This window comes from Xenopus laevis, chromosome 9_10L (genome assembly GCF_017654675.1).
Source record: "Xenopus laevis strain J_2021 chromosome 9_10L, Xenopus_laevis_v10.1, whole genome shotgun sequence".
Taxonomy (NCBI): Eukaryota; Metazoa; Chordata; class Amphibia; order Anura; family Pipidae; genus Xenopus; species Xenopus laevis.
In genome coordinates, this window is record NC_054387.1 from 11,178,998 (window position 1) to 11,204,296 (window position 25,299).

At 39.6% G+C, this 25,299-nt stretch overlaps 1 protein-coding gene across 1 annotated transcript; it reads right to left on the reverse strand.

The window, feature by feature from the left end:
- Positions 1–963: 963 nt before the first annotated feature.
- dpm1.L (dolichyl-phosphate mannosyltransferase polypeptide 1, catalytic subunit L homeolog) lies at positions 964–13,960 on the reverse strand. The gene is made up of 9 exons (XM_018234931.2): positions 13,695–13,960; positions 12,484–12,583; positions 11,664–11,697; positions 11,460–11,536; positions 11,347–11,372; positions 9,272–9,367; positions 8,460–8,528; positions 7,323–7,437; positions 964–1,319 (listed from the first exon to the last, which is right to left on the reverse strand). Exons 1-9 carry the CDS (start codon positions 13,829–13,831, stop codon positions 1,215–1,217), a joined length of 759 nt encoding a protein of 252 aa, XP_018090420.1. The 5' UTR covers positions 13,832–13,960; the 3' UTR covers positions 964–1,214.
- Between the last annotated feature and the right edge of the window lie 11,339 nt (positions 13,961–25,299).

The window sequence follows — 25,299 nt, forward strand, 5'->3', positions numbered from 1 at the left end:
AGAAAATGATTATTTTTGAATTCCAGGCTTGGAGGCAAGTTTTGGTTACATAAAAACCAGATGCACTGCCAAACAGAACCTCCTGTAGGCTGCCAGTTTACATAGGAGGCTACCAAATTACCAATTACAGCCCTTATTTGGCACCCCAAGAACTTTTTGCATGCTTGTGTTGCTCCCCAACACTTTTTATTTTTGAATGTGGCTCACGGGTAAAAAAGGTTGGGGACCCCTGGTCTAAGGGAAACAATATGGCACCTCCTTCCCATATGTATAAATACAAATATACAGAGAAGGAATGTTCTGGGCACACAATAAGATATACCCTCATAATGTACTGTCTAAGGGAAACAATATGGCACCTCTTTCCCATATGTATAGAAAAGGAATGTTCTGGGTACACAATAAGCTATACCCTCATACTGTACTGTCTAAGGGAAACAATATGGAACCTCCTTCCCATATGTATAAATACAAATATACAGAGAAGGAATGTTCTGGGCACACAAAAAGCTATACCCTCATACTGTACTGTCTAATGGAAACAATATGGCACCTCCTTCCCATATGTATAAATACAAATATACAGAGAAGGAATGTTCTGGGCACACAATAAGCTATACCCTCATACTGTACTGTCTAAGGGAAACAATATGGCACCTCCTTCCCATATGTATAAATACAAATATACAGAGAAGGAATGTTCTGGGTACACAATAAGCTATACCCTCATACTGTATTGTCTAAGGGAAACAATATGACACCTTCCTCCCATATAAATTAATACAGTACAAATACACAGAAAATAAATGTTCTGGCATATAAAAGCTGCCTTCCATATGTATAAATATACATTTATATATTTTGTACTTTTCATACACAAATAAAATCAGGAAATAATTCTTTTCATTTTGACTGATAGTTAATTCTGAAATGACAGCAATGAAATATAAATATAGACCAGTGTTTCACAAAGAGAATTGCTTTAATTCGTATTTTATTTTTACATAAAAAGAACAACAATATTTGGGCCCATAACAATATTTAAAAAAAAATGGAAAAAACCCCACCGGTCTCTGTTCAAAAATAGTTTTTCCCCAGGGGTTTTCAATCTGGGCGATTTTAACGTGTATCTTACTTTTGGGAGGGAGGTGAATATTACTTTCACTTCCCCGGATCAGGGGATTAGGATATAAGCAGCTGCCAGCTTGGATGAATCATGTGGTTGCAAACAAAGTTAGTAATCCTTTTAAAAAGGACACAATCTCGTTGCCTCCCAGTTTGGACTCTCCATAGACTCGATCCACAAACGAGATAGGAACCTGAAATGCAGAACCAAAGGGCCGTTACTAACCTTGCTATGAGCAGAGCCCTGGCTGATTACATGTACCCAACAATACAGAAAAACTTTATTTTGGTACTGTAGGAATCATAGGGTATCTCCTACATACATATATGAGATCTACTATCCAAAGTGCTCCAAAGACTGGCAATATTCTATAATGTTATACTGTTCAAATAAACAATTATTCATCCTTTCCTAGTCGATGTGTCATTAAAAGAATAAGGAGTTGTTCACCTTTGACTTTAATTTTAGTATGATGTCGAGAGCGATATTCTGATACAATTTGCAATTGGTTTTCATTTTTTTATTACTTGTGATTTATGAGTTATTTAGCTCAATGTGCTAGGGTCCACATTACCTTAGCAACTGTGCATTGATTTGAATAAGAGATTGGAATATGAATAAGAGAGGCCTGAAAATAAAGATGAGTAAGAAAAAGTAGATAATACATTTGTAGCCTGTTGTATTAATCAAGAGCAATAACAACAAATGTTTAGCTTTACTAAGGTGGGGTCAGTGACCCCCATTTGAAAGCTGGAACAATTCAGAAGATAAAAGGAAAATAATTAAAAAAACTATAAAATAAATAAATAATGAAGATCAACTGAAAAGTTGCTTAGAATTATCCATGCTATAACATACTAAACGCTTACCACCCCTTTCAAAGGACTTTCATACTAACATTTTAAAAACATTTTCTATGGGTTTTTCTAACCTGCCTGTATGTACCTGGAGTGTGGGTGGAAAGAAACTCACGCAAGGAAAACATACAGATTCCTGAGTGGATTCAAAACCAGGACCCCTTATAAAAATCCATCAAGTCAAATGGCCATTTTTCATGTTTAGTGTTACTGGTCCTTTAAAGGAGAAGTAAACGCCTTATTAAAAATAACCCCTACCCCGCATCGACCCTCCCAGCCTAGCTGCTACCCCAGGCAAATGCCCCTAACTTTCTACTTACCCCTCGCTGCAGATTCACAGCATTGGAGTTCACGGCAGCCATCTTCTTCTCTTCGGTCTTCATCGGGAACTAAGTTCCGTATCGGCGCATGCACAGTTGGAGCAGTCTTCAGGTTTTTGTCAACTGCGCCGAAAGTCACAAAAGTGCCAAAAGAAGACCAGATGAAGACCGAAGAAGAAGATGGTGCTTGTGAACTCAGATGCCGTGAATCTGCACAGAGGGGTAAGTAAAAAAAGTTAGGGGCATTTGCTGAGGGTAGCAGCTAGGCCGGGGGGGGGGGGGAGGAGGGTCTATGTAGGGTTTTTTTTTTATTAAGGGATTTACTTCTCCTTTAAGCAGTTTTCCAAATATATCCCACCTGTCTTTGGTACCAAACATTCCAGATAATAAATCCCATCACCAATGTGTATTTGCCCTGTTATATCTGAGTGACTGCACATTTCTCACACAATATGTCATTTATGAAAACCCTTATTCCATGAAGGTGTGCAGTGTTACTGAAGCAAGAACTGGCCACAGGGGAGTGATGTTTATTCACGACAGCTCCCCCAGGCTGCACAACTGCACACGGGGAGGCTCCACTTCCTGCTTTACATAAAAACATCGCTCAAGAGTAAAATGGCTGACCCAGCAGGCTTTAGAATTTAATGTGCCCTGACTGCTGCCACCTACAGGCCAGTTGTGTGTGCTGCACTGGTGCAAACAATAGGTTGCTGGGAGTAGGAATAAATCACTCTCTATACACACAGTGTAATATAGAAACATTGACTGCCTTTTCTCAGAGACGCTGTTATAGGTTTTTATTGGTTAAGTCCTGGGAGCTGTCAAGAACAATATGAGCTGTCAATCAGTAGCTTAGTACAATAGGAGAAATAAAAGCATGTTGATGGGACAAATGAGGCAGATGCAAATGTTCAGCCTCAGGGCCAATGATCAAATCACACGGTGTCTCATGTACATAGGGTGGGCAAAGCAATTATATATGTTTATTATATATGTCCCTGCCCCTTATCCGCATGTCTTCACCCATTGTTTTTTATTTGCATGCCCCCACCCAAATTTTCTCATCTGCATTCACCCACCCATGCATCAAGCATACATTTATTAATATACTAATACTATTTTCTTTGGTTCTCATCTGCAGGCCCCCCCCACAGCTTCTCATCTGTATGCCCCCCGACAGCTTCTCATCTGTATGCCCCCACCCACAGCTTCTCATCTGCATGCCCCCCACCCACAACATCTCATCTGCATGCCCCCCACCCACAACATCTCATCTGCATGCCCCCCACCCACCCACAACATCTCATCTGCATGCCCCCCACCCACCCACAACATCTCATCTGCATGCCCCCACCCACCCACAACATCTCATCTGCATGCCCCCACCCACCCACAACATCTCATCTGCATGCCCCCCCACCCACAACATCTCATCTGCATGCCCCCCCACCCACAACATCTCATCTGCATGCCCACCACCCACCCACAACATCTCATCTGCATGCCCACCACCCACCCACAACATCTCATCTGCATGCCCCCCCCACCCACAGCTTCTTATCTGTATGCCCCCCACCCACAGCTTCTCATCTGCATGCCCCCACCCACAACTTCTCATCTGCATGCCCCCCCACCCACAACATCTCATCTGCATGCCCCCCACCCACAACATCTCATCTGCATGCCCCCCACCCACAACTTCTCATGTGCATGCCCCCCACCCACAACATCTCATCTGCATGCCCCCCCACCCACAACTTCTCATCTGCATGCCCCCCACCCACATCTCATCTGCATGCCCCCCACCCACATCTCATCTGCATGACCCCCACCCACAACTTCTCATCTGCATGCTCCCACCCACATTTTAAAATTAAGTTGGAGTGCAAATATGCAGGTTTTGGCAGTTTGGATTCCCCATCTGCACGCCCCCATTCACAATTGCTGCATGCCCCCCATCCACAATTAAGGTTGCCACCTGGCCGGTATTTTACCGGCCTAGCCAGTAAAACACCTGCCAAGGCCGGTATTACAAATTTACCGGCAATGTAGCTGCCGGTAAATTTCTAATACTCCTAACAAAACCCTCGGCCAGCCCCGAAACCGCTCAAAATGTATTTTTTTTGCTGTCTTCTGGCCAATTGTGCGTTCAGGCCCCACCCCTTTACATCATGACACGCCCCTTTCTACGTCACAGCCCGCCTCCACCGCCAGCCGGTGAGCATATAATTAAAAGGTGGCAACCCTATCCAGAATTACTGCATCCTCCCATCCACAGTTACTGCATGCCCCCCCCCTCCACAAATACTGCATGCCCCCACCCATGCTCCTGTCCACAGCACATCATCTGATTGCAGATGGGGGCATGCAGTGGTGAATGGTAGATGGATTCCCCATTTATAGCACCTCATCAGCAGGTCCCCATCCACAACTACTGCATGCCTCCACCCATAGCATCTCATCTGTATGCTTCCACAAGCAGTCCACCCATGCACTCTTCCACCCACAGCCTTTTATCTGCTTCTATTCTATTCAATGCTAAGGAGCCTACATCTCCTTGGGGCAAGTTCTAGCACTATTTTAAGTACCGCTTCTCAATGTGTCACATCTCATACACACATGTTTTTTTTTTGGTAGAATAAGCTGATCTTATATAAATATATGTAGAGCATGAAGTCCATTCTGCACATATTTCAACATTTCGAATAGTTTCTGAAGCTTAATACATTAGAACCCAGATTTAACTTGCCCAGATTTAAAATTTCCCTGGAGCAGACACAGTGGTAGTGGTCCCACAAAGGCAAGTGGCATTTTTTTCCCTGAATTCTACATTTTCCCAGATGCTGTCCCCTGGGAAATGTAAAATCCTTTTCTGTCATCTACCCTACGTGATCACTTACCTTTTCTAGATTTTCAATATACTGATCTACCTACAGGGAAATGAATAGGCTTTTGTTCTGTTGGACAAACGCTGACACAGATCCAATTGTTTTGCAGATTTTAAAACCAAAACCATTTTTTTTTTGCAAAATGAAGGAAATACTATTCTAAGAAACTTTCTTAACCATTGTCAGTATAAATGTACAGTGAAACTTCAATTCGATTTTAAGTTTCCCCTCATATTACATTGTTTTTTTAATGGTCCCACCTATATATTATGTAGAATACATTTCCCTAATTTTACATTTTCCCAGATTTTACACCATTTTTTTGCTGGCGCCTTGAAAAATGTAAAATGGGCATTCTACTGTAATTCTGTCTGTCTTTATATTCTCTGCTCAAAAGGCAGAAGACAGCAGATTCAAGGGTCGAAAACAGATAACGGAAAGTGGCCAACAATGCTGTCAATAGCAATTTTTTACAAATGAGATTAAAGGAATGCTGCTTAAAAACAAGATTTTACTTTCATTTTTATAAAATAATAAATCTCCCAGCATGCCCAGTGACCCACAGGTTGATTTAGAAAGTTAGTATAGTGGAATACCAGCAGCTGAACACCTTCAATTCAGAAGATGAAGACAATGGGTCTGTTTTTCCTCCTTGCTGACTGACCTCTCCCTGCATTTGTTAGTATAACTCCTTTGCCCCAGGCAATCATGTCAGTTCCTGTATCCTGTGCTCAGATCATGTGACCTGATTTGAAACACCCCCCTGGCGTTATTTGAGATGGCAAGGACTTTGTGGGAGGGGGAAGTTCGGGTGCAAGAGGCAGTCCTTTTCATAGAGCAAAGAAACGAAAATGTTTTTTTGTACGACAGTGCATGTGATCTTGCATCTTTAATACTGAAATAATATTTATATTTAATACTTATATAACAATAAAAATACAGGCATGGGACCTGTTATCCAGACTGCTCGGGACCTGAGGTTTTCCAGATAACGGATTTTTCCATAATTTGTCTCTTCATACTTGAAGTCTGCTAGAAAATCATGTAAACATTAAATAAACCCAATAGGCTGGTTTTGCTTCCAATAAAGATTAACTAGCTCTTTTTTTATTATTACAGAGAAAAAAGGAAATCAGTTTTAAAAATTTGGATTATTTGGATAAAATGGAGACTATGGGAGATATCCGTTCTGTAATTCAGAGCTTTCTGGATAATGGGTTTCCGGAAAATGGATCCCATACCTGTATATTAAATATAATAATACTTATAATACATATAATTACATTGGAATTAAAGTATTTGTTTTACACTTTGAAATTAAATTTTTTTGTCATCTGGGTGTGTGTGGTTTTTTTTTTTTTTAAAGAAACACGTTCCATCCTGGGCATTCCACTCATGGTATAGTAAATGGAAATTATACCATTGTTTTTTCTTTATTTTCATTTGCTTCAAGGAAATATGAATAATTATAATCTTAACCTGTATCACCAGGTTTGTGACCTGACGGTATAGTGGCCACTGGAGCCAAAAGTGACAATTAATTGAAAATGACAAACATGGCAACCCCCTAAGTTTGCTCATAGCCTGTACAGAGAGATACCATAAAAACTATGGCAGCATAGGTATTCACTGTACTAAGCACAATTCAGCAGGAACAGTCCCCTAAGTTTGCTCATAGTCTGTACAGAGAGATCTCATAAAACTATGGCAGCATAGGTATTCTCTGTACTAAGCACAATTCAGCAGGAACAGCCCCTAAGTTACTCATAGCCTGTACAGAGAGATACCATACAACTATGGCAGCAAAGGTATTTCTCTGTACTAAGCACAATTCAGCAGGAACAGTCCCCTAAGTTTGTTCATAGCCTGTACAGAGAGATATCATACAACTATGGCAGCAAAGGTATTCCTCTGTTCTAAGCAAAATTCAGCAGGAACAGCCCCCTAAGTTTGCTCATAGTCTGTACAGAGAGATACCATAAAACTATGGCAGCATAGGTATTCCCCCATACGAAGTACTATGGCCTTTTGATGTGTGTAAAATGTATCTCCCTTAGCAAACAACTATCCCACTTATTTCAGCAGAGTAGAATAGCCCAAAAGGGATTGTTCTATCTTTCGTTTTTACCTCCCCAATGGTGAAATTCAGTTGCCGAGCTCGGACGATCATCTCCATCTGGAAAACATAGCCCTTCGAGACGCACCTCTCTACCAGCTTTTGCAGCACATCTTTTCTATATAACCTGTGAAATATTTAAAGCAATATTTTACAATATACCAATATTCATCTGGATATATATATATATAGAGATATATATATATATATATATATATATATATATATATAGATATAGATATATCTATATAGATATATATATATATCCATATTACAGGTGCATAATGTCACCAGTGTTTCATGAAGTCTCATGTGTTGTAAAAAACAAATTGTTCCTGCTGTAAGCAACAATATTAGATAGTTCAGCAACCTTGCCTTTATATGGTCACAGAACCCCTCAGCGACTTCTATTATCCTTATTAAAAAAGTAAATAAAATAACATTTATTTTCCCTTATCATGTCTTCTCTGTTGAGTTATAATCCTTTTATCTAAATCTGTGCTTGCAAGTCCAAAAAAGGCTAAAACCAGGCCTGGATTGGGATTCCAAATTGGGCCTCTGTGTACTAGAAATGCCAGGGCCTAACAGCCCCCACCAGGCCAATAAATAGTGGCTGTCTATGGCATCTTACAGCAGCCCCTCTGGCATTTGCCAGAATCCACAGATTGCCAGTCCAGGCCTGGTTAATACCCTGTCCTGCATGCTAGGGCTACAGAAGTAGGAATTGATAGCACAAGATAGGTGCCTAATATATAGGGACAGGGACGAAAGTGTTGGAAGGGTTACTGTCTGCTCTGCTCTCATTTCCCTACAGAAATAGGGATTGGAAGCACTAGATAGGTACCTAATATATAAGGACAGAGACAAGAGGAAAGTGTTGGAAGGGTTACTGTCAGCTCTGCTCTCATTTCCCTACAGAAATAGGGATTGGTAGCACTAGATAGGTACCTAATATATAAGGACAGAGACAAGAGGAAAGTGTTGGAAGGGGTACTGCCTGCTCTGCTCTCATTTCCCTACAGAATAGGGATTAGTAGCACTAGATAGGTGCCTAATATATAGGGACAGAGATAATGGTAAAATGTTGGTCAAGCATCTGATAAATTGTCTCTGTGTAAAAAAACAAACAAAAAAAAAAAACACACAAACCTGAAGCTTCCGGTTAAATCCGAGGCACCTGGTCTCAGCAAAACCTGAGTTATAAAGTTAGCTCCCCGGCTGTAAAGGAAGGCACACTGATTTAGACACACACAAAGATAGTTAGAGCGCAAGCCTCTATGTATAGATCATATGTATACTGTGTGGCCTTTGAATAAGTATCTGGGATCTAGGGTCTTTACTATTGTATTACCTATATCATCTTAATTCACATTCATATTCACAGTTAAACAAATATCTGATTGCTACAATCAGTAACCTTAACAATCAGATATCACTTTAAAAGGTAAAACTAAAAAAAGCAGCAGGACAAAAAGTTAAATAAATAAATACTACAAGCTGCCATTGTCTCTAGCTGTCCTGTCCAACATGGGACAAACATGAGATGTTAATAACAGAGGGGTGGATTACATTTTTGTCAAAAGTCCTTTTAAAGCCCAATTCCAGCCTTCAGCCTTTTAATGAGCAGCTCAGGTCTAGCTCCTTTGGTTCATTTTAATGTGAACATATGCATTAAGCTTCATGTACTAATAGATCTGTCCCATCACAGGAGTATCAATAGGGTAACATTATCCAGCTGTATGCGAGCAAACATACAAAAATATATGTACAGATTGCTGTTAAGCCAAAACAGTCACAACAAAGAGGTGACAGAATATGTTGGCATTATACAATGACTGTTCTGCTTTCACACTTGCGGTTTTACCCATAGTTAGCTGTAAGTTTAACTAACACTATAACTGGAACATGTCAATGGAAAAAGCTTGCTGGAGAGGGGGTGGGGCACGGATCACCAGCTTTACCTTATTAACTTTCTTTTCAAATCCCAGCCATAAACACCACCGTTTCCACTGTATCGAGTGCCAGACACTATATCATAGCTACCTTCTTTCTGTTTTCTGTGCCAAAATAGAAAAAAAGATATGTTATTTATTGGAGAATATATCTATATCCAAGGAAGTTATGATAAACGAGCAAGGACTCTAATGCAACAGTTACGATCATAATGCCCTAGAGTATACAGATTTGCAAGATGCTAGGTGTGGTAGATATATACTACCTACCTTAGTCAGGTCGAGACAGAGATTCACAATAGGAGATCCAAACAACCCCTTACAGGCTCAATAATTAGTGACTGTCTATTGCAGTGATCCCCAACCAAAGGCTCATGAGCAACATGTTTCTCACCAACCCCTTGGATGTTGCTCCCAGTGGCCTCAAAGCTGCAGCTTAATTTTGAATTCCAGGCTTGGAGGCAAGTTTTGGTTGCATAAAAACCTGGTGTACTGCCAAACAGAGTCTCCTGTCCACATATAGGGGCTACCAAATAGCACATAATTGTCATCCCAAGGAACTATTTCCATGCTTTTGTTGCTCCCCAACACTTTTTTCATTTGAATGTGGCTCACATTTAAAAGGTGGAGGACCCCTAGTCTATGGCATCATACATTTGCCAAAATATACAGGCCGACAGTAGTCCAGGCATGTACCTATTGCCATCTAGTGGAGGCAATTCATTGCATCTGTAACTAGAGACACAGTAATAGCAGACTAGACATTTATTTATGCAATGTTTTGGTGCACAATAGAGACACCTCGTGGGCATACCATATTATAGCACTGAATAGCATTTTGCATTGTTTTTTAACAGTTACAGAACTATTAAAGAACTAAATAATGTTATATTGGCACTTAAAGGGAGGTTATTTAATGGGTGCAACTGTTACTTATGTATTATTTTTCAGTAGGTCCCTAGAGGGTGTGAATGGTACAATACAAAGCTACAAGTATATATTATATTAATCTTTATAAATATGCATAGGAGTGCTGGTACTATAATACTAATACTGGTGTCTAATAAAAGCCAAGTTTGGGAGTTTTACTTTGAAAGCAGCTAGTAAGTTGCAGGTAAAACTTAGTCCCTTTGTAAAATGTATAATGAAGCAATAGAATTCTTAATGAATCAGATGAAAATTAAGCGTAGGACTGGCCAGATATGGGATGACTTTGACATAGTTGGCCAGCTTAAATATATTGCAATATATGGACAAACAATCCCTGTTTTGTTTAAAGGGTAAGGCATTTTTCAGTGGCAGTATGCACAAAATGTCTCTGTCTTAAATATATTAATAATGGGTTGAGTGCAGAGGACTCTTGTATTTGTCTATACATGTGATGTTGATCTTGCAGCCCACTTTTGCAGAAATGTAATGGTTACATATTTATATGATATTAATAGTAGGGATGATTCGGCCTTTTTCAGTAGGATTCAGCCTAATCCAAGTGCCTGGCCAAACTAAATCCGAAAAAATCGCACAACTTCTCATCAAGGAAGGCAAACATTTTTTAACTGCATTTCTAACTATTTCTCCCTCATTTCCCTAATTTACATATGCAAATTAGGGTTCGGATTCAGTCAAAGCTTTCACAAAGGATTCGAAATTCGGCCGAATCCTTCAAAAAAAATGGATTCAGTGCATACGTATTTTTTGGAAAGTGTCTGCGATACTCACATGCTCAATGGGCTCTGAGCAGCTGTTGAGAAGCTAAGCTTAGGGCTCGTCACTAATTATCCAGCAGAAATGAGGTTTATCTATAATTTGTCTGCTGCAGGGCTGATTATTAAATTCTGATGGTTTCTGTGCTGCCATGAAGTAATTATCTGTATTATATCAGCCTTATTTTGTGACATTTCTATTCTATGTGTATATTTTGAGTTTGTCCCTCAGCTTAGTAACTGATAGCTGCACAGAGCATCAAAACATCTCTGCTGCATATCACATGCAGATCAGCCATGACTGTCCACGGTTTGTATATTTTATGATGTATGTTTTAGCTCCCCCTAACAAACATAATGAACAGTTATTGCTTTACTCACCTTATAAATTCCGGTATAAATTTAGGCTACAAAACAGGAAATTATAAACAATGTCAGGACCAAAACTGAAGCAAAAGGACGAAGGCAAGTTAGAGACAAAAGAAGACACTTACATGGTGTGAGAGATCTGCATCCATGATAATAATAAAGTTTCCTGTGGCGTGCTGCATGCCGTGCACATAGGCTGTACCTTTGGGGGGAGAAGTCAATGCAGGAAGTGAAGAGGCTGTAGTTTTTTTAGGCATGAGACATACTATGTGATCACTCACATCTATAGATATAATTATGGATGCTAGAAATCTCAAGAACAAACTTACCCAAGCCTAGTTTCTGTGCTCTTGGGCGCAGCAGCTGCAATGACACAAGACACGGGGATTAGAAGACTGGTTCACAGACTGAATTGTCATTTAGCTTGAGCTGTAAATTACAAAACTGCTGTCAATACTGTATTAAAGGAGAACTAAAGCTAAACTAAGAATTAAGCTCATTACGCAATGTCAGTTCACTAATAAATCCTTAAAGGAGAACAAACCCTTTACCAAGAAAAACCCTTCCTCCACCTAATGTAGACCCCCCTCCTCCTCCCAGCCTAGCTGCCCCCCGCAGGGAAATGCCCCTAACTTTTTACTTACCCCTTGGTGCAGATTCAGGGATCGTATTTCCCCCGCAGCCATCTTATTGGTCTTCATGTCTTCTTCCAACAATTCGTCAATTTACGTCTATTTTGGCGCATGCACAGTTGTCGAAATCCGGTAAATTGCTCCAACTGCGCATGCGCCGATTCGCTGGTCTCCGTCTCAGATTACTGAAGACCCAGAAGATGGCTGCGCTGAACTGCGAATCTCCCTGAATCTGCAACAAGGGGTAAGTAAAAAGTTAGTGGCATTTCCCTGGGAGGGGGGGCAGCTCGGCTGGGGGGGAGGAGAGGTAGGATTTTTTTTGGTAAATGGTTTATTTCTCCTTTACGTATCATTTTTCCCTCACTAATGTTTCTGATCATGTTAACAATTGACATTACATCTTACGCGCTATACCAAATATATTATTATATATCAAATTAGGACTTTCTATAGGTGCCAATAGATATTAACTTCAGTATACAACAGGAGCAAAAAAAAAAAGGGGTTAAATACTTACAATTTTATCAGATCCGTAGATTTTTTGCAGTTGCTGAGCAACCTCTAATGTGCCATCCGGGCTTCCATCATCAATGACTATAATTTCATAGTTATACCCACTAGGGAAACAAAAGTGACAGCATGTTGGTTTCTCTTGATTTCAATATATAATTCTAAAAGAACAAAGGGAAATGTGCAAATATAGTATAAAAATATAAAGCATTTTGTATTATGATGCTTTCTGAACTGCTTAAAGGAGAAACAAACCCTTTACCAAAAAAAAACCCTACCCCTCACCCCATGTAGACTGTAGAAAAAAGACTAATGAATGAGGAGAGGAGGTATAATAGGAAAGTGAGCCTAAGGTTTTCTGGTGGGCCCCTGACATCCCATAACAACCTGTAGTGTGTTATTGAATGGCCAATTCTAAGTAACCTTTTAATTAGCCTTACATTTTTTTTTATAGCTTTCAGAATAATTTGCCTTTCTCTTATATCTCTTTCCTAATGGGGGTCACTAACCCATTTAAAAAAACAAATGCTCTGTAAGGCTACACATGTATTGTTACTGCTACTTTTATTAGTCATCTTTCTATTCAGGCCTCTCCTATTCATATTCCAGTCTCTTATTCAAAGCAGTGCATGGTTGCGAGGGTCATTTGGACCATAGCAACCAGATGGCTGAAACCGCAAACTGGAGAGCTGCTGAATAAAAAGCTAAATAACTCAAAAACCACAAAGAATAAAAAATTAAAACCAATTGCAAATTTTCTCAGAATATCACTCTCTACATCCTACCCTTTAAATGTTCTGTGCTGAAGGGAAGCTGTTTTATCTAGTTGCTAGGGGCCCACTTTACCCTAGCAACCAAGCAGTGGTTTCAGTGAAAGACTGGAACAAGGAATAAGGAGCCTAAATAGGCTTTTTCAGAAAGCTGAACTGCCCTATGGTGTATATACTGGTGAATGTACGAGGGAATCATTCTGTACAAATACAGACGTGTGCCCCCTTCTTTCTGAATTAATCCAAGGCAGAAGCAGTGACCAAGACAGGCAGCAAAATGTTGTCAATAACAAGCACCCTAAGAAACTGTGCGTAGAGATAATGTTAGGGAATAAAGGCCGGCTCTGATTGGCAGGACGCTACAATCACACAGCAAAGGATTGTGGGTAGTAAAAATGGCCGGCTCTGATTGGCAGGTAAATCCCCACAAGCTCCGAGCAGAGCTCACCTGTCTCTGAAGCACCGGACCAGCAGCCAAACGATGAGCGGCAAGTTCTCCCTCTCATTATACGTCGGGAGCAGTACTGAGTATTTGTCCCCTGACTTCTTCCTGGTCACCGTCTTCTCATCACGTGACCATACCATCAGACCAGCGAGAGCTCCGCCTACATGTGGCGAACTCTGTGGGGATAACGGGAAGGGAGGTGGTGAAGAATAAGTCTCGGCTTGGGAGATGATCTCTAGTGCCGTGCTGGGATTGTGCAATGGGCTTCATGGGCAATTAGTGGCTTGTACATCGGGCTGTGGGCGCTTAAGGGGCTTAGGCAATGAGCTACAGCCTCCACCTCAATTTGGGGGGAGTGTAAAATGGCTATGAGGCAATTTGGCGCGTGTACCAGGCCCTTAAGGAGAATTCTGGGGCTGAATAACGTGCAATGTTAGTACAGTAGAAATTTGTGGTCAGTAAAATGGGCTGCATGGGTAGTAAAATGAGCTTTGTGGGCTGTAAAAAATTGACTTTGTGGGCAGTACATTGGGCTGCACAGGCACTGTGAGCACAACAATGGACATTGGGGCAGTAAAATGACCTTTGTGGGCATTAAAATGGCCTGTTGGGGCACTGTGAGCAGAAAAATGGACAATGGGGCAGTATCATGGACTTTGTGGGCTGCAGGGGCACTGTGAGCTGTAAACTGGGCATTAGGAGCAGTAAAATTGACTGGGCAGTAAAATGGGCATTCGGGGCAGTAACAATGGACATTGTGGGCAGTAAAATGAACATTGTGGGCAGTAAAATGGACATTGTGGGCAGTAAAATGGACATTGTGGGCAGTAAAATGGACTTTGTGGGCAGTACAATGGGCTGTAGAGGCACTGTGATCAGTAAAATGGGCATTAGGGACAGTACAATTGACTTTGTGGGCAGTAAAATGGATTTAGTGGACAGTACATTGGCCTGCACAGGCACCATGAGCAGAAAAATGGACATTGGGGCAGTAAAATGGGCTTTGTGGGCAGTAAAATACAGTGGCATTACAATGAGCTGCGGGGGATTGTGAGCAGTAAAATGGACTTTGTGGGCAGTAAAAAATGGACTTAGTGGGCAGTACAATGAGCTGCAGGGGCACTGTGAGCAGAAAAGTGGCATTAGGAGAAGTAAAATTAATTTACTTTGTGGGCAATAAAATGGTCATTAGGGGCAGTAAAATGTGCTGCTGGGGCACTGTGAGCAGAAAAATGGGCATTAGGGGCAGTAAAATTTACTTTGTGGGCAGTAAAATGGGCATTAGGAGCAGTAAAAATGGATATTGTGGGCAGTAAAATGGACTTTGTGGGCAGTAGAATGGACTTAGTGGACAGTACATTGGGCTGCATGGGCACTGTGAGCAGAAAAATGGACATTGGGGCAGTAAAATGGACTTTGTGGGCAGTAAAATACAGTGGCAGTACAATGGGCTGCCATTGTGATTTATACGACAAAGGATTCACTGGCACACGAATGCTGCATTAAATAAATTTAAAGCAAGGGTATCACCCTGCCAGCATTACCCGTGTGCCAGTGAATCATTTGTCGTATACATTTTATAGGTGGCCGATACCTATCTCACCGTGCACCGGGGCTTCGCATTCGGAGGACCAGGGAGTGCGTCTGTATTGAAAACTGCCATTGTGATTTCCCATATGTTGCCCTATGAGTATTGAAAAAAATCTAAGTAGAAAAGGGAATATGCACTCAAGTCTTACAGTACATTTCAGCAACTAGTAACAGGAATGGAATGCTCAAACTCCCACAAAATGACATCCAATCACTGGTGCTGAACTGGGGGATCCACGCCTGCCACGGGATCATAAATGTCTCAAGTCAGTTTTCCAGCAGCACACCAAGTCAGTTGTAGTGATTGCAAAAATTGATTTATTTAGCCCAAAAACCACATATCAAACAGGCAAAGTTTCCCCTTTATCAAGCCTCATGCTTGATAAAGGGTCCAGTGGGCCCGAAACGTTGCCTGTTTGATATGTGGTTTTTGGGCTAAATAAATAAATTTTTCAATCACTACAACTGACTTGGTGTGCTGCTGGAAAACTGACTTGTTACATTTCAGCAATTGGGACATCACAAATTCTTGTTAGTTGAAGCAAGGGAAAATATACCAAACTATAGTTGAATCTTATTAAATGAATATATCTTTTTTAATATAGTACTTTAGAATCTGATTTCCTCAACACATTCTGACACATTAAGGCGCTTTAAATGAGAAGCCTTATTACAAGAACTTCCCATGGTTAATACATGAATAATTTTACTGTGTAGAATTGAAACCATTATTTAAGTTGATTGTGTGTATAACCCAAAGATCACACTTGATTGCAACCTAGGCACAAACCTACCGCTGTAGGTACAATATAACCACAAAGACTGTAATATGTAATATTTCAGATTAAAACTTTGCACACTTTTTTTTTGCTTTGATTTGCCAACATTTTCTAAGAGCAGGAATTGTGTCGAATAAATCCTGTTATCTGGTCATGCTGTTTGATTGTGATTCATCCTTGCACTATTATTGTGCCCCAAAAAGGCTTTTTACACTGATTAGCGTTAATTCAAAACTATTCTTGTGGTGATTCCTTGGGTGCTCCGCCTCTGGCACCCCTTATACATTCGATTTATAGTAGCAGTTGGAAACACTCACAAACGCAGCATAACTGCAATTAGGCTTTTTATTCCATTACCACACTATTATTGTGCCATGATGGTTGAACATTACTTAGTGGGAAGTTAACAAATACTCATAACTAAAGGAAAACTTTCTGGTTAAGAAATTTGCAACACTTTGTTAATAAAGGCTCCTTTGCTAAATGCTATTTGCTATCTTTTTAGGAAACAGAGACCTTATCTTACCATTACTAGAAGCGAAAAGGGGGCCTGCTTTACTATAGATAAAAAAACGACCTCCTAAACCTGCAATTAATTAAATTACGCTGTTACTGAGAGCAGGGTATATGTTGTATGGGTGCCTTGACCACAAGAACTGACCCTACATCATAATAGCGAGGATTCGCAGGAATGTAAATATATTGCCTGAAAATTAGCACTGATATTCTTTCTGTGCAATCATAGGCTTATTTTTTAATGCAGAATTTTCTCATTTACACTATTTATGGACACACTAAACCTCTTCTTTTCTACCAGACGCAACACAATAAGAGCAACTTGCCTGTGAAAAAGCTATTTTACGAAACGCGCGTCGGCAACTGATTCTATACAAACGGTTCATACCATTTTAATAGAAACTTTGGGGGATTTTTAAATAATTTTTCTGGAAGTGATCCTTTCTTTATTTTTGCTCAGATATCGTATCTACATTTCTTTTAATCTGTTTTCTCTCTTAAGTACTCTGGGATTTGTGGTTTTATAGGGAAGTTAGCTCTTACACCAGGTAGATAAGGTAATTTTTGAGACCACATTCCCAAAAGTGCTGACTTCTCCACCTTGTGGGGTCCTGAAGATAGAAAAAATTAAGACAGTTACCACGGGATTTCTCCACCCTCTTACAATTCCTTTTCCTACTCATCTATGAAATCTGAGCAATAACATTAATCTACTGGATGAATTGTTTAATTTGGCACTTATTCACTTTATAAATTATTAATTGTCACTTAACTCAACCCAGTACAATTTAAAACAATACACAACAGTGGGAATTAATTACCAGTGACTGAAAAATGTACAATTAATTTCTGGTTTATTTATTCATTTAGCACTCAGTCACTTAAAACTGTGCACTTAGTAATTATAAGATACAGGAGAGTATTGTCATTAGAATTAAATTATTGCACTAGCACTTTAGAACAATATATAGATTTTATATTATTAAGCATTGCCTATGGAGGCAACCTTTTGACTGGAAATATATTACAACAATTTTTTATCTTAACATGTGGTGTAATCCTCTAGTATTTGTTTGAAGTCTTATAGATCCTCCAGTTAACTCAAAACACATTTCTGATAAAGAGGGGATATCTTTTTTCTCTAAGTACTAACCATAAGAGTATCATAACTGTATTTTGTTTTTTTACAATAAAACTTTTTTTTGATAATATAGGAAAATCTTTCTATAAAACGTAATCTAACCATTGATTTTTTTTTTTCATCCAAACTATTTTTCCACAAAGTTTATACATGTAAACTGACCAAGTAATAGTGATCTACCTTTGCATTTTAAGTTTTAAAACTATACTGTGCTACAGTTACACACCTACATTACAGAACAATCTCCCATCTGGAGAACCCCAGGTCCCAAACCTTTTACATCTTAGATTTAATACCTTTATCTAATTCTTCTTTAAATATTACAGGCTGACTTTTATCCCAATGTTTCTATATACTGTTTATGTAACATTGTTATGAGCATAGGGGGCCCAGCCTAAAGGCCAGTTAGGGGGAGATTTGGGATGAGTGCTTATTTGTGCCCTGGGTACCCCTGGAACTATAGCAGGGTGACTGTTACCCCAATGTTTCTATATATCTGTAATCTTGTTATGAGCTAAGGGGGCCCAGTCTGAAGGCCAGTTAGGGGGAGATTTGGGGTGAGTGCTTATTTGTACCCTGGGTACCCCTGGAACTATAGCAGGGTGACTGTTACCCCAATGTTTCTATATATCTGTAACCTTGTTATGAACCAAGGGGGCCCAGTCTGAAGGCCAGTTAGGGGGAGATTTGGGATGAGTGCTTATTTGTGCCCTGGGTACCCCTGGAACTATATAGCAGGGTGAATGTTACCCCAATGTTTCTATATATCTGCAATGTTATGTGCTAAGGGAGCCCAGCCTGAAGGCCAGTTAGGGGGAAATTTGGGGTGAATGCTTATTTGTGCCCCTTTAAACTATAGTAGGATGACTTTTACCCTAATGATCCATCCTGTATTATGCCATGGCACGCTGCCAGGTGGATCTCTTTACTAATTTTATATTATATAGCCCTTATAGCAGAAGACAGTAGTCAAGAATTAAATTTTAATAATTTAATTTTTAATGTAATGGATAAGCCAACTTAGTCTTTAGAATTCCTTCTTCATCTATTTACACTTTACTCTGAGCAGTAGAAATAACAGGATCTCAGATAAAGAAGGGAATGATTGAGTTGATTTTCTTGTGTTTTTCATTTTCTCAGTCATTTTGGCAACTGTATTACTGGTTTCCTGTATCTTTGACTGGTATTTGTCAATTCTTTTCTGAATTTCTGCCTTTTTTGCCACAGTGGCTAATATTCTCCTTTATTTCTGTCTTCTGAAGGTCAAGGAGCTTAATCCTCGTTTCTATTTCAACCATGCGCTGATAATGAGCACATTGTCCCCAGCAAGTTATTACAACAGCGAATATAAACAGATAGATGAACCAATAGAAAAGTTTATGGGCTGTTTCTTTTTTAATAAAGTCGTCTGAATCGGAATTATATTCAAGTTTCTTGTTCTTCACTGGTTTATCTGCATTGTCAAAATAAAGATTATTTTTTCTAAACTTCAACTAATAAGGGGTCCATTCTTAGAATTTATAACATGAATGTTCTAACTGGAATATTAAGACTTTTGTAAAATAAAGCTTCTTGCAGACAAATAGAAGGTAGTTGATTACGCTTTGACGCTTATCACAACCAGTAGGCTGGTTTTGCTTCCAATAAGGATTAATTATTGGACGCAAATTATTTGAATGAAATGGAGTCAAAAGGCCTTCCCATAATTCAGAGCTTTACAGATAATGGGTTTCTGAATGACGGATCCCATACCTGTATTCATATTCTCTATTTTATCTAGCACAGTAAATCTGTGGATTCTATTATTACCTTCAAGTAGTTTTTAGAGATTTCAAGATACTCTTAGTTGAGCCAAAAACCTACGATTAGCAGTCTGAACGACAATACCCAAACCAGCAGGCTGGTAACCACCTACCTTCTTGGATATATGTTTTATATTTTTAAGATGGCTAGGCAGACCAACTGTTGCAGATAATTAATACATTCACAGAGGGGGGGTCACAGACATCTTCCAATGTTAGGTGGCCCTATAGGAGGCCTTCTTTGTAGAATTTTCCAATGGTGAAAATGACTGCTGTCTGACAAGGCTAATTTAAACATTTCTATTTTGTCAAGAACATGAAGCACATCTTCTGTTAGTTCATTCAATTCTACTTTGAGTTCTTACAGGATTAGTAAGTAATTAATTTGAAGATTTAACTGACAATTATCTATAAGCTTAATGTAGATAATATCATCTGTTTAAAATAAAAATGTGTCCTCCCTCTTTTTTTAAATGATCTATGCCTCCTGTTTCTATTAATCAGGTTAGTTTTAATTTTTGAATTTTCAACTCCAGCATTCACGGAAAAGGTTAGTTAGTTCCAATTCATCCTCTTTCTAGAACATTCTAAAAGTGCACAGGACCCGGCGTGGTCTTAAATTTCCTTGTTGCAGCTCAAGGTAAATGTTCTGCTTTACTTACGTCTTATAACATTTCTCTTTGTAAATTGTCTAATTCCAAGGCTACTTTAAAAATAGCAAACCTAGACTGCACAAATGTATGTGCATTATTTTATCCTTTATATTCACTTGTCATTCAATATCTCTCCAACAACGTTTCCCTACAAATTGATTTATATTAACATGAAAAAAGTCAAAAACATTTCAGATTTCAGGTTAAGCTGTGCTTCAGTTAATGTCCTGTACATCTTCAATACCGTTTTCTCCTCTTCCTTTAGAGTTTGCCCTTCTTCTTTCTGGTTTCTCATGATAATTATCTTCCTTGGATTTCCACTTAATCTTGACTTTTTTAAATATTGGAGAGCTCAGCCATTTTTGGATCACTGGAGAATACTTCAGTTGTTTCTCTAGATTCACAGATATCCTAGGGAGATAAAGAGGTAGAGGAGCAGCCACCATTGTCTATTTTTATGTCACTATCATCTTGTTGAAAAACGTACTCTTTTATCAAGTTTATATCAGTTTAACTTTAAATGAAGGAGTTTTCCTGACATGAATGTGAAATGAAATTTGACAACTTATCCAATTAATAGTGATGTCTGTGGGTGACATATTGACGATTTGCATAGATTTAATGCCATCTGAACAGACTGCACAGTTGTATGGCAAACATAAAAAAAGAAAAGCTAGATGGCTGGACATGGGGAATAACTATAGGATTGCTTTTGCTGAGAAATAGTAAGTCAACCTGAAATCACCCCCCTTGTTAAATTTAACTGGCCGATTTGAAGACACTACATCGTACTACAGCTTATATCTCTATCCAAGTCTAACCAGTAGATGGCAACAAGATTCTGCTAATGAGAAGACTATAGCACATCTTTCTATTCTGGTTGTGTTCATTAAAGGTTATGGTTTAAGAATATTTTTAGTAGACTCAAAGTATTGAGCCTTTATCTGGAAAACCCCAGCTCCTAATTATTCTACATTAATTGCTCATTCATTTCTACTAAAACCCTATGAAATCTACATGAAAAATGGTGCTTCCAGACAGGACTCAATTGTTTTATGACATCTTCTGGAGTACCACTTTTTAATGCCAGAATGGTGCTTATTATACATTCCTTCCCATATCCAAAATATTTAATGGGGATGTAAACACAATTGCAAAATATTGCCTCATGATGAAAATATATTTCTTAACTACAAAATTACAAATTGTCAATTTTTTTAGTTGTTTGCAAATAGAACTGGTGGTCTAGTGGGGGTTCTGATGGGGACGCCCGCCACGTCCATCCTCTTCGGCACCGTTTCAGTAATGCACATTCTTCCGGGTTCGTACTATATCCGGAAATTGACGAACGTGACATTATCGGACGAAATTCGAATATTTAAAGTTCTTTCTGTGATAAAGTCATCGTAACCCAACGTAAAGGTCTATTTACTTAGTCCCTAGGTGTGTTTTCCAAGTGATTCCTGTACCGTTTTGAATCTGCCTGTCCCTGATTTTGCTTGTTCCTTGACTATTTTTCTGGATTCCGATTTTGTACTGCGTTTGGTGTTCGACTTGGCCTTTGCCCTCGACTCCGTTTTGCCTATTGATTCTGCACTGTCCGATTGGTATTGACCTGGCCTGAGCCTTGACCACGCTTCTAGGTCTCCATTCTAGTACCACGTTCGGTTCCTTTGCCTGCCTAGAGCTCTCTCCCTGGTCCTCTCATATTAAGACCTGGCGGCACCCGAGTAGGGGAGGGCTCCTCCCAAAGCCAAAGGTGGTTGCTAAAGGCAAAAGAGTGAGCCGTGACCTGGTCCTTGGGGTTTGCTCTAGGTTTTGGACTCCGTTCGTAATAAACTACAACTGAATGCAATACATGTCTGTCCCTTTCTGTTCTTTGTCTTACAAGAAAAAATGTAGCGCACACAAGGTGATTAACAGACCTGTGAAAAAGCATACAAGGTCGACTTCTGCTACATGGTTATTAGAGACAGAACCAGTGAAAAGATGTGACAGATAACCCTTTCAGTTACATTTACACATAACTTTGAAATCTCTAGACATGTATATTGAAGATACTGTATATTGGTAAGTTGCTTTGTATTAAAACTTGCATCCCCTGTAATGTTGAAAAATAATCTGGCAGTGGAATATTAAACCAATGGAAATAAACAACCGTGTAGCAGCTGCAGTCTGTATTGATTTTAGGACTTAACATTCTGTGGAGATGAGGATTTATTAGAGGGAACAAACTAAATGGAACAGATTTCTATTTGATTAGGTGAGTGAACAATAAGCCTGGCTGTAACGGCTAATGCTGACATTACTGCATTAAACTTAATGAACACACGGGGGAGCTAGAATTAAACAAACACACACTAATAGTAAAAATCTTTTTCTTACTAGCCAATCAGATGTCTTTACTTTGAAATGGGGGACATGAAAGCCAGCCAATACAATTCAGATAATGAGATATGTTCATGGGAAGAGGGATACATCGGAATTTCTTCTCATTCTTTGAAAAGCTTTTTATGAATGTGGCCCGTCAGCATCTTTTTTAAACTGTGCCGCCTTGTCATTATTAAAGGCTTCCAAAGAATGAACTGTACTCAAAGATCTCTGTTCCTCTTTAATGGGAAAACAGAAGCCTTTTTTTTTTAATTCTTTATAATACTGATAAAACAAACCCCCTATTGGAGATAATTGCATTATTATTGAAGTTTTGCTGTTGCCATATTCCCTGCAGCAATTGCAATTAAGCTTGACTAAAGGTTTAACCAATCACAAGCCATTAGACTTAGGGATAGCAAGGGTGCTATGATTCCAATTCAAGGGGTAGCAAACTCTCAAGAAAGAATGGGCTGCCATAGACAGTCAGTATTTATTAGGCCTCTTTGTACTGTAAATGCTAGGGCCTGTTTTGAAAATCAGTGCAGCTCTGGTTTCTATTTAAAAGGGATGTTCAACTTTAAATGAACTTTTAGTATGAATAGAGAGTAGGGTTGCCACCTTTTCTGAAAAAATACTGACCTGCCTATATATTTATCTTTTTTCCCTATTAATAAATTGGGATCAGCCATCATTTTGATTAGCCAGGCTGGTAAAATACCGACTAGGTGGCAACACTAATAGAGAGTCATATTCTGAGAAAATTTGAAATTGGTTTTCATTTTTTATTAATGTGGTGTTTGAGTCTTTGTATAGCAAGAACATCAATCTTCCTGGTAACCACTTGATCATGTGAACACCAACCAATCACCTGATGGTTCTGTATGCAGAGCAAACTTCTTTGTATCATGTGTCCCAACTCCTACCCTGAAACCCCACAACACGCAATTTCCGATGGTTATAAAGTTATGTGTGAATGAAATTGCTATTAAAAGCTTTATCTCTCGGTCTCGGTTCTTTGCTTCTGAGCAGATGGCACTTTCCCTTCAAAACACGGATATTTAGTGATGGTGTCCGTCTCTTGCTCCTTCCCTCCATTCCAAGGAACAAACATCTGTATTACCATGTAATTAATTTTCCCATTCAGGTACATGGGGAGCCCAGGTGGCGATTTATGAAAACATAAAGCATTTTTATATATCACTTTATTCCACACCGTTTGGCTGCCTGCATATCTATGTACATATATTTACAGGTCTCTATACAAATAATATCATTTATGGAAAAAAATAGGCTTTTAGCTGGAGAATAATTTAGTTCACATCATGCAAAAACAACAGCATACAACATATTAAAGCTATAGGCTTATCAAAAATGTCTAGTTTTTTTGCAGCTGGGAGTAGGAAACACATCTTATGGCATTTCCCGCAACACAACGGGTTACTCATACCCACAGCATAAGAAATACTGAGTATAACAAAACACTTCCAGCTATAATAGACTGTGATCCTATTTATCAGAACAACAAATTAGCTTTAATGGAGGCAGGAAAGGAGTTACAAACCAATGCATTTCCCAAACACATAAGAAACTCAAGGTTGTGGAGTCATGCTCCGCTTTAGGGTGCTGTCGCAAGGGGGCTTTATCACCTGGTGCAAAATCTAGTCTCCAGTGGGCGATGAAGCACCCACCCCATTGCATTAGTTGGATCCCGGGTTATTGTTTAAAAATTCCTTCCAAATTGGATCACTGTTTGTAATGCAATGTAATGATACCCATTATAAGCAGTCTAGCTATTTGATCCCGATTGTAAGCATCAGTCCTGCCCTGCTTTATGGTTAAGATTCTAGCTATCTGTATAACAGAGCATTCTGTCCCAGTGGCTGCACAGATCCTATCTGATCCCCATTGTAAGCAGCAGTCCTGTCCTGCTTTATGGCAGCTGAGATTCTAGCTATCTGTATAACAGAGCATTCTGTCCCAGTGGATGCACAGATCCCATTTGCTCCCCATTGTAAGCAGCAGTCCTGTCCTGCTTTATGGCTGAGATTCTAGCTATCTGTATAACAGAGCATTCTGTCCCAGTGGCTGCACAGATCCTATCTGATCCCCATTGTAAGCAGCAGTCCTGCCCTGCTTTATGGCTGAGAGTCTAGCTATCTGTATAACAGAGCATTCTGTCCTAGTGGCTGCACAGATCCTATCTGATCCCCATTGTACATAGCAGTCCTGCCCTACTTTATGACTGAGCTATCTTTGTAACAGAACCCATACGCTGACCCAACTCTTAGGGGCAAATTCACTAAGATTCGTAGTTGCGCCAGGCGCAACTTCGCCGCGCTTCGCCGCACTTCGCCAGGCGTAGTTTCGCCAGCGCTCCGCAAATTCACTAAAATCCAAAGTTGCGCACAGGAGTAGCGTAAGGTTGCGAAGTTGCGCTAGCGTTGATTCGCTAAGTGAAGCGAAGTTACGCTAGCGAAGGTTAATTTGCATACGGCGCCAAATTCAAATTTCAATGGAGGAATACGTATCAGCACTACAAATGCCTAGAAAACCTTCAAAACATCTAATAAAAATTTTATTTTGCCCTACACATGTGCCCACTGTATAGGTAAGTTGCCAATCAACGCCAGCGTTCGTTAGTGAATTTGCGAAGTAACGAAAATGCCCAACGCTACTGAATTGACGCTAGCGTTCGGCGCTTCTGCTCTTAGTGAATTTGCCCCTTAGTTAGTACAAGATATAGTTAAAGAGAAG